The sequence below is a fragment of the Trachemys scripta genome, chromosome 21 (assembly GCF_013100865.1).
Source record: "Trachemys scripta elegans isolate TJP31775 chromosome 21, CAS_Tse_1.0, whole genome shotgun sequence".
Classification (NCBI taxonomy): Eukaryota; Metazoa; Chordata; order Testudines; family Emydidae; genus Trachemys; species Trachemys scripta.
Window position 1 is genome coordinate 15,604,761 of NC_048318.1, and position 11,298 is coordinate 15,616,058.

General features: G+C 42.9%; 1 protein-coding gene across 1 annotated transcript in view; it reads left to right on the top strand.

The window, feature by feature from the left end:
* Positions 1–10,460: 10,460 nt before the first annotated feature.
* LOC117868482 (nicotinamide N-methyltransferase-like) overlaps positions 10,461–11,298 on the top strand; it is a 25,142-nt gene continuing 24,304 nt past the window's right edge. The window contains exon 1 of the mRNA XM_034754436.1: positions 10,461–10,706. Within this exon, the coding sequence (XP_034610327.1) occupies positions 10,538–10,706 (169 nt within the window). The 5' untranslated portion in view covers positions 10,461–10,537. The remainder of the gene's footprint in view (positions 10,707–11,298) is intronic.

Sequence of the window (11,298 nt, forward strand, 5' to 3'; positions counted from 1 at the left end):
AAAAAAAATCATTGTTTTGTTTTATTACTATCAGTTACTGAGAAATCACAGGCATATAATTGTAATCCTAGGGATTGTCCTTAATTACCGTAACTTGACCGGGGTGGGGGGGAGCTGCATGGCACAGGAGTCTGGTAATGGGATTAAAGCATTTTGCTTATGGAAAAACTAAAACTGAACAGAAATAGACATGCAATAAAAAGCAGGAGCTGGGGCATCAATCATGGACAGAATGCAGAGAAACAGACAGGAGAAAAGGCACTTAACACCTTCTAACAGGAAACTGTCATGTTTGTCTTTGCTCTGGATCACTTACCCAGAGGAAGAGAGCGGGCGCAAGTGAAATATCACAAGAAACACGATGAGTCACGACTTCGGAAGAGACTGTATTTTCTGTGCTTCTGCTGGAGGGAACGGAAAGGCGCCTGATAAATACGCATACAACCATGGCATAGGGAGGTGGAAGAGATCTACTAGGTCTCATCTAGTCCAACCCCTGAGGGCCAGTGCAGCGTATTCTGAATATGGTATAGAGGGGGTGGATATAGGAGAGATATTTACAGTTTGATTTTCACAATGGAGTTAAACTGCTCTGAAAAGCTCAACCTTACCTTGTAGGATATGGGGAAAATTTTGAGCAACTGTGTGAGCAATATCCTAACTGACCTGATTTACAGCTTATTCCAGGTGACGTTAGCAGTAGAAGTGCACTAAGAAACCAGACAGTTCCTGTATCTAAACTCAGCTGCTTAATTTTTGAGAAGAGTTTGTTTCCCGCTCCCTAGAGTTGTTCCTCTACAATACTTCAGACTTGCTCATACTCTGCCCTTGTTTTGTTTATGCCTATTTATTGTCTCATACTCACCGTTAGGACAGCACCTCCTCCTGGTCATTCTGGGGAATAGCTTGCAAGGTCAGTGTCCCTTCCCATGGTTGCACACTGTCTCTCCGCCTCTCTCTGGGTCTGCAGCGCCTTTCTTCCACCACGAGCTGATGCTGCCTCTTCATAACTTGGCCCTCAGGCCAGGTCACCAAAAGGTTTCCCCTTCCGGCATTGGAAAGTCTCTTCCCACAAAACAGGCTCCAGCATTCTTCCTATTCACTTCCTCGTAGTGCCACTCCCTCAGTGACTGGCAGGGGAACCCAGGCCTGTGTGCTTGCTTGCCTGCCTGCCCACTACTCCGTGCCAGCAGTCAAGGTCTGTTCCCTCCTGGACCTTACTGCCTTTCCCTGAGCCCTGTCCTATCTTCCTGGTTTCTCCTCTTTGGGTCTACCAGCCCACACACTCCTTCCTTCTCCCAGGGAGTAACTATAACCTTTCCCAGCTGTCCCTTTTTGCTGCCAATTTCCTGTCTTTAGAGTCACAGCCTAGCTCCTTCCTCCTCAGCTGGGCTCCCTCATTCAATCAGGGGATTGCGTAGCCACCTGATTGCTCTCCACTGTGGCCTGTTGCATTAATTAGCCCCATCCTCACTCTGCATTGACCTTTCTGGGCCAGTGTGGGGTGAACACCCCATCACATAAACCCATTTAGTTTAGATGGGTAAAATTTTCAAAAGTGCCTAAGTGATCTAGAAGCCTGAGTCCCAGTGAGCGTCAATCAAGTTTCATGAGTCACAGATTTGATGGCCAGAAGGGATGACTAGGAACATCTAGTTTGACCACCAGCATCACACAGGCCATAGAATTTCACCCAGTCGTTCCTACAGTGGAAGAACTATTCCACTCTCCTACGTAAGTGAAACATTACAGAGCCCAACAGCTTTGGCTGAACTAAAGAAGTTCAGGAGGTTATCAGTTATTGATTTAGGGTTCGAGAAGGAGTCAATTCTTCTGGCTGAAGTCTAAGAGAAGCATGGTAGCAACAAGCTGATCATGCAGCATTTTAGCTTGACCGTTAGCCTGTCAAGGGACCTCTGGGACATGTGGATCAACTGATCCAATTGCACAATCCCCCAAAATGTATGTCTACAAACATCCCATCAAGAACCAGCACAGGGCAACATCTGACAGAACAAACTCAGCAACCAAAAGTTGCAAAGTAACAATTGATCTTTTCGATTTTCATTGTGGGGGGAGTAAAAATACACTATTTCTTAAAAAAAGGGAAATTTCAAAGAAAACGAACTGTTTTCACTCAATATATAAACTGCAACCAAACAGCATTTCGGACAATATTTTTTTCATCAAGAAACATTTGGTAAACCTTAACTGTAACCCTTTGTAAAGTGGTGTGTGTTTGTTATTATTGCTATTATTATTAGGCAAATTCCCCCCAAGCTCTCCTGAAGGAATGGATACATGAGTCTATCGTTAAAAGACCCAGCTTCATTAGTACCCTCCACCCCATTCAGTTATTTGACTGTATTTACTGGTATCTATTTTTAATAAGTAAATGTAAAGCACTTTTTAATACTGTTTACAAAGCTGTTACATAACAAATGCCAGTAATACCAAATTACATTGTATTGGTCTATTACCACTGATCACTCTGTGCTCAGACATGCTGTAATCCTAGGTATTGTCCTTATTCACAGTCATTTGTAAATGGGATTGGATGGCTCAGAGGACTGGTAATGGGATTAGTGTATTAGTGTATTTTGCATATATACACTGAATAAAACTATAAGAACAATAAAAAGCATGTTCCGGAGTACTGAGGAGTTGGTCACGAATAAGAACGGGCTTTATGCAGAAGAATTACACTTCCAAAAAACTTGCTAATTGAAAACACAGAATTATTTGTCATTGTTCTGTATTAGTTGCTGTATCAATTATATTAGATTGTAAGATCTTTGGGGTGGGGACTGGGTATTATGCTGTTTCTATACAGCACCTAACCCAATGGGATCCCATTCTCCATTGGCTCTTAGGCACTGCTATAATATCATCAGTCAATCATAAATAATGACAAAGCCATACATTTCCGAGGAAGAAAGTAAAGACAAGTAAAATAGAACAAGAAAAGGAAAAAAGTCCCAACTCCAGGCAGAGACTGTGGTTTTCTGTGCTTTTTGGAAGGAAGGGAAAGGTGCAATATAAAAATTCAGAGAGCCATGCAATATGGATGTGAGGAAGCCATGTCAAATCTCATCTAGTGAAACCCCAGGGGGCTGAGCAGGATGGTTTCCTGAGAGACATTGTCCGGGTCCCCTACCATGTTTCTGTACAACATATATTTAGCCTGATGTTTTCCAAGCCATGTCGGAGATCAAGACACACGTACAGGGCAATGGTAAATTGTAAATTGGGTCCAGACGTGCAGCTCAGCAATACCAAAGACAGCCCAGGCCTGAGATCCAATGGGATTCTTTTGTCCATGAACAGGATGCCCCTTTGCTAGATATCTTCCATGCAGTCTCACACTGTAGCAATCCCTACAGCTTCCAGCAGTTTAGTGAAGTCACCTTGCAGAGCCCCTGACATATGTCAATGAGGGGTCGATTCATATTAATGCTGCAGCGTGAGGTATGATAGTCTACGTGCTGCTGAAGTTGATCTTTACATGATTTTCCTTTCTCTCTTCACCCACTAGTGCACTGAAGGCTGTGACAGGACCCTGGACAAATCCTCAAACCCTTCCACTGTGCAGGTATCAACTTGTGCCCTCTGGAAGGGGAGAGGCTGGCCTAATGCTATTAACTATTCATAGAACTTTAGATCAGCTTCCAGCCTGGGATTCCTGTAGGGACCTGTAATCTGCCCTGGAGCTGTGAAAAGCAAACAGGATTTAAAAAAAAAGGTTTTAAACAACAGCAAGTTGTACATCAAAAGTTGAAGACCGTAGGGGCTGAGTTCCACAGCTGCACTCTTCTTGCAGGCACATGAAAGTGTTAAATGGCAGAGTTCACCAGGGGCAACTCTCTGTGGGCAGGGAACCCAGGGAAAACCAGCACAGTTTATGTGCAGACTCAGAGCGAGCACCATGGCTGAGTTCACCGGAGGAGACGATTACCAGGCAGAGTTTGATCCGAAAGCCTATCTCAAACATTATAAATTTGGGGAAGGCACCTGGGGAGAGGAATAGCTTAACTTTGTCCTGAAACATTATTGTAAAACCTTCACTTCAGGTGTGGCCTCTTGGTGGGATTAGGGATTTATCCCTGGCTTGTCTATCTTTGTCTGTGACAAGCCACAGAGGACAGGACAAGAGGCAATGGGTTCAAACTACGGCACGGCAGATTTAGATGAAATCTCAGGAAAACTTCCAAACAGTAGGGCAATGGAATAGATGCCAAAAAAAAAATTAAAAATTCTGTACTTTTTATTTTTCAAAATAATCACACCAGTTTCAATTACTTTGGTAATTTATTTAAACTACAATACATAAAAAAAAAATCACAATAACTATTCAGCATTTCATAAACACATGAAAGTTAATTTACAAATACTTGGTAAACAATCCCCTCTATTCCAGTTCTAATCCTGGCTGGCTACTTTGGGAAGTGCTTGGTTCTGACTGTCCTGACATTTTTTTGGACTGCTTGACAAACTTTTATGTGCCCTCAAAGTCTTTTTTTTTTTCCCAAATGGGTAAATAAAATAGCCCCTGAGCTGTAATCTAACCCCATTGTGACTCAGGAAAAAGGGAGAAAGCCCAGAGATCTCCCTAGCTGACTGTCATTTATAATACGGCTTCTTTACATCGCTCTGGCAATGTAAAGGAACCTTAAAACTTTTACACCTGCCTTATGCTCCTGGGAGGATTGACTAAGAATGAGAACAATGAACTAATAATAGGAACATTAACAACTACACAGGCAAGCTGCTGCATGAAAGCGTTAAAAAGCTGGATGATGCAACGCTGATGAACACTGTTAAACACTGTTTACAAACCTGTTGGATTGCAAATGCCAGATCTATTGCATCACCTTGCATTTTTTATTACTAACAATTACTTCAACCCCCTAGACACATTGTGTAATCCTGGGGATTGTTTTTAAGGACAATAATTGGTAAGAGGAGATTGTAGGTCTCTGGGGACTAGTAATGGAATTAGAGCGTCTTGCATTATGGAGACATTAAAAATGACTAGCAATATAAGTGCAATAAAAAGTACCTGCTGAGGTATTAATCCTGAATGAAAGGACTGAATGCAGGAGACTAGACAGGAGAAAATCACTAACACCTGGTGACTGAAACATTAATATTTCTCTTTCCTCGGTATCAATTGCTTTACGCATTGCAGAAGAACAGTTTATATGAGGACATACGGTGAAGGTCAATGGTGAATTTGGTCCATGATGTGAAGCCCTGTAAATAATCTTTATTGAGCACACCTCTGCCTGATGTACAACAGTATGGATACTGAGTACTCGGTCCGTAGGCGCGTTCTTTGCCGTGTCTACACAGGTGCAGAGCAGCTGTAAATCGGGTCCCAGTGTGCAGCTCCCCAATACCCTTGTGAAGAGCCTTACCAGAAACGGCTCTGCCTGAGGTCCAATGGGATTCTTTTGTCAATGAATGGCACGCTCATTCAGTAGATATCTTCCGTTCAGTGTCTCAATCCCTACTGCTAATGCCAGTTTAGTGAGGATACTTTGCAGAGTTTCTGACATGTCAATGAGAGGTTGATCCACACTAATGCTGCAGCACGGGGTATGATTGTCTACATGCTGCTGAAGATGATCTTTACGTGACCTTCCTTTTTCTCTTCACCCACACACTTACAGCACTGAAGGTTGACACAGGACCATGACCTAATCTCAGACCCCTCCCACTGTGCAGGTTCCACTTGTGAGCTGTGGAAGGGTGGAGGCTGGCCTAGTGCTAACTATTCACTGAACTCTGTATCAGCTGCAACAGCTTGGGAGTCTTCAAGGGACCTGTAACCAGCCCTTTAGTTGTGAAAAGCAAACGGGAGTAAAAAGGAAGTTTAAGACATTAGCAAGCTGTACACCTGAAGGTAAACGCCGTGGGGATGAGTTCCACAGCCGCTCTCAGGTTGCAGAGAGGTGAATGTGTTAAAAAGCAGAGTGATGCAATTTTACTACTGTTTACAAAGGTATTAGATTAGAAATGCCAGCGAGCTTGCATCAGACTGTATTTTTTTATTACTAACAGTTACTGCAACCCCTAAGGATTGTCCTTAAGAACTGTAACTTGTAATGGGGGATTGCAAGGTTCCAAGGACTGCGAATGGAATTAGAGCATCTTGCATTACAGAAAAACTAAAACTGAATAGAAATAAAAAGTACGTGCTGGGGGATGAATGCTGAATGAAAGGGGACTGAATGCAGGAAATGAGACAGGAAAAAATCACTAACACCTGCTAATTGGAAACATTAATATTTGTCTGTACTCTGTATTAATTACTTTATATATTGCAGAGGAAGAGTATATGATGACACAAGGTGAAGTCAGTGGTGAATCAGGTCCATGCTGTGAAGCCCTAGTAACTAATCGATATTGAGGACACCTCTGCCTGGTGTACAAGAGTATACTTACAAACTTAAGCAAAGAGAGTACTCATGCCGTGTATCTCTTCCATGCGGTGTCTACACAGGTTCAAGGAAACTGTAAATTGGGTCCAAATTCGCAGCTCAGCAATACTCTCGTGAAGATCCTTACCAGACACATCTCTGCCTGAGATCCAACAGGATTCTTTAGTCCATGAACAGAATGCTCATTCGGTAGATATCTTACACACAGTGTCTGACACGGTCACGATCCCTACTGCTAACACGACTTAATGAAGACACCTTGGAGAGTTTCTGACATGTCAACAATGGGTTGAGTCACACTAATGCTGCAGCATGATCTGTATGTGACTTTCTCTCTTCACCCACATACTTAGAGCACCCAAGTCTGTAACAGGACTCGCAGAACCCTTCCCCTGTGCATGTGCTTGTTGGCTCTGGAAGGGCTGAGGTGAGCACAGTGCTATTATAACTGTTCACAGAACTCTGCATCAGCCGCAGCTTGGGATTCCTTTAGGGACCTGTAACCAGCCCTGTGGTTGGGAAAAGCAAACAGGATTACAAAAAAAAAATTTTAAAAAACAGCAAGATGCATATCTAAAGTTAAAGACCGTAGGGGCTGAGTTCCACAGCTACACTCATCTTGCAGGTATACAAACACGTTAAAAGGCAGAGTGATGCAATTAATACTGTTTACAGAGGTTTTGGTGGGCAAATGCCAGCTATATTGCATCACTTTGTATTTTTTATTACTAACATTTGCTGCAAGCCCATAAACACATAGTGTAAACCTAAGGATTGTTGTTAAATAACGTAACATGTTAAAGAGGATTGCATGGCTCAGCGGACTGGTCATGGAATTAGAGCATCGTGCATTATGGAAACTAAAACTGAATAGAAATATAAGTGCAATAAAAAGTACCTGCTGAGGTATAAATCCTGAATGGAAAGGGACTGGATGTAGGAGGCTAGACAGGAGAAAATCACTAATACTTGCTAATTGGAAACAGTAATGTATGTCTGCTCTGTCTCAATTTATTGATACATTGCCGAGGAAGACTTTACATGGTGCCACAAGGTGAAGGTCAGGGTTTGTGTCTGGTCTGTGGTGTGAAGCTCTGTAACATCCTAGTAAATAATGGTTATTGAGGACACCTCTGTCTGCCGTACAAGAGTATGCATACTCCTTGTTCTGTATATATCTTCCATGCAGTGTCTGCACAGGTGCAGGGAAATTAAATCAGGTCCGAAGGCTGGCCTGGCACTAATAACTATTCACACAACTCTGTATCAGATGCAGCTTGGGATTCCTTTAGGGACCTGTAACCAGCCCTGTGGGTGTGATAAGGAAATGGGATTTAAAAGAAGGTTTTAAACACCAGCAAGCTGTACGTCTGAGGGTAAATACGGTAGGGCTGCATTCCGTAGCTGTTTGCAGCTTGCAGGGCTATCAAAGTGTTCAAAAGCAGAGTGATGCAATTATTAACACTGGTTTACAAAGCTTTCGATTGCAAATACCATTTATGTTGCATCACATGGTATTTTTTATTACTAATAATTACTGCAGCCCCATGGACACAAAGGGCATGTCTACACAGGGATAAAAGACCTATGTCACAGTTGTGGCTGGCCTACCTCAGTTGACTCAGGCTTGCAGGGTGTGGGCTGCAGGGCTAAAAATCACTGCATAGACATTTGGGATTGAGCTGAACCCTGGGCTTTGGGACCCTCCTCCTTTGCATGGTCCCAGATCTCAGGCTCCAAGCCAAGTCCGAGCATTTACACAGTGATTTTTCAACCCCAAAGCCCTAGTCCCACAAACCTGAGTCAGCTGCAGGTTTTTTATCCCTCTGTAGACACAGCCATTGTGTAATCCTATAGATAGCTCTTAAGTAAGTAACTTGTAACTGGGAATTGCAGGGCTCAGGGGACTGGTAATGGAATTAGAGCATCTTACAATTATGGAAAAACTAAAACTGAGTAGGTATATAAATTCAATACAAAGTACATGCTGGGGGGATGAATGCTGAATGAATGCAGAAGACTAGAGAGGAGAAAATAACACCAGTTCATTGGAAACATTGTCTGTCTTTGCTCTATATTTATTATTTATATATTGCAGAGGAAGAGTTTATGCGATGACACAAGGTACAGGTCAGTGGTGAATCAGGTCCCTGATGTGAAGCCCTAGTAACTAATCAATATTGAGAACACCTCTACCTGATGTACAAGAGTATTCTTACTTCCTCAAAGAGAGTACTCATGCCGTATATATCTTCCATGCGGTGTCTACACATGTCCAGGGAAACTGTAAATTGGGTCCAAATGTGAAGATCCTTACCAGAGACATCTCTGCCTGAGATCCAATGAGATTCTGTAGTCCATGAACAGGTTGCTCATTCTGTATATATTTTAAATGTAGTGTCTGACACTGTCACAATCCCTACTGCTCACATCAGTTTCGTGAAGATATCTTGCAGACATAGGTCAACAATGGGTTGCTCCACACTAATCCTGCAGGATGGTGTATGAGAGGTCACATGCTACTGAAGTTGATTTGTATGTGACTTTCCTTTTTCCTCACACTAGACCCAAACCTAGACTAATCTCCGAACCCTCCCCCTGTGCATGTATCTGCTTGTGAGCTCTGCAAGGGGGAAGGCTGGTATAGTGCTGCTAACTGTTCACAGAACTCTGTATCAGCTGCAGCTTGGGATTTCTTTAGGGACCTGTAACCAGCCCTGGATTTGAACAAAGCAAATGGGATAAAAATAAGGTTTAAAACAATAACAAGCTGTACATCTAGAATTAAAAACAGTAGGGCTGAATTCCCTAGCTGATCACAGCTTGCCGGGCTATGAAAGCGTTAAAAGGTAGAGTGATGCAATCTTTAATACTGTCTATTAAGCCATTGCAATACAAATGCCAACTATATTGCATCACATGTTTTTTATTATCTATTATTATTATTACCAATTACTGCAGCCCGGAGACACAGAGCGTAATCCTAATTATTGTCTTTAAGTACAGTAATTTGTAATGTGGGATTGCATGGTTTAGAGGACTGGTTAGAACATCTCGCAATAAGAAAAAAATTAAAAATGAATGGAAATATAGGTGCAATAAAAGGTACATGCTAGGGTATGAATCCTGAATGAAACAGGACTGAAATCAGGAGACCAGACAGGAGGAAACCACTGGAAACATAAGTCTTTGCTCTGTATTAATTATTTTATATATTGCAGAGGAAGAATGTATATGATGACACAAGATGGTCAGTGGTGAATCAGGTCCTAGTAAATAATCTTTATGGCGGACACCTCGGCCTGATGTATAAGAGTATTCTTACTTCCACAAAAAGAGAACTCATTCAACATATACCTTCTAGGCAATATATACAGGTCCCAGGTAACTGTAAATCCAGGCCAAACGTGCAGTTCAGGAATACTCCTATGACGGTTCTTACCAGAGACTGCTCTGCCGGAGATCCAGCAGGATTTTTTAGTCTACCAACAGGTTGTTCATTCGGTAGATATCTCACGTGTCACAATCCCTACTGCTTACACCAGTGTAGTGAAGACACCTTGCAGAGTTTCTGACATCTTTCAATGAGGGGTTGATTCATATTAATGCTGCAGCGTGAGGTATGATAGTCTACGTGCTGCTGAAGTTGATCTTTACATGACCTTCCTTTCTCTCTTCACCCACACACTAGAACACTGAAGTTGGTGACAGACCCTCACCTAATCTCAGGACCCTCCCACTGTGCACGTACCCAACTTGGGAGCTCTGGAAGGGGTGTACACAGAACTCTGGACCTGCCGTAGCTTGGCATTCCTTTAGGGCCCTGTAACCTGCTCAGTAGTTGTGAAAAGGAAATGGGATTAAAAAGGTAGAAAAGAACAGAAAGTAGTACGTCTAAAGGTAAATACCATTGGACTGCAGTCCATGGCTGCTCTCAGGTTTCAGGCCCAAGAAAGCGTTAAAAGGCAGAGTGATGCAATTTTTCAATACTGTTTACAAAGCTTCTGGAAAGAGTTAAAAGGCCGAGTTCAGATTCTGGGCTGTCAGGAGCCGCTGACTGTGCACAGGAATCCTAGGGAAAAGCAACGCATTGTATGTGCGGATTCGGAGTGAGCATCATGACTGAGTTCACCGGAGGCGACGTTTACCAGGCAGAATTTGACCCGAAGGCCTTCCTGGAATATTTTAAGTTTGGGGAAGACACCTGGAGAGATGACTTTCTTATCTTCATCCTGAAACAATACTGTAAAACCTTCACTTCAGGTATGGCCTGTAGGTGGGATTTGGGACTCATCCCTGGCTTGTCTATCCTTGTCTGTGACATCAGAAACCAGGTTATTATCATGGCTGCTTTTGGCCTGGGTTGTGGTGAAGTATCCTGTAATATGCATTAGTTATTTGGTTTCCATGGTCACTCCTATCTGAGGTGCAACAAACATGCTATGGGAGTTCATTAAGTCTCACCTTGCGGCACAGGGGGGCTGAGGACCCTTCAGCTAGTGTGTCTAGATAAAAAGCCCATTAAATAGGCTAAATATTATTGTTCAGCCTTTGGAAGTACCACAGGTCCTCAGAAAGCTTTTCCCATCCTCCCCTTTCTGCAAGCATCCATGCACTACGGCCGTGGGCTGAGACTCAGGACACCTGGGTTCTGTTCTCAAGCCTGACACTGACCTTCCCATTGACTCCGGGCAAGTCACATCACTGATCTGTGTCTCATTTGTAAAACAGGGATAATGACATTAGTGTTCCGGTCCAAAGCGCTTGGAGCTGTACAAATGTAAAGCACTAGACAGAAAAGTTAGTTATTATTCATTATTATCTAGCAAATTTCCCCTTAGCCTTCTCCTGGGAG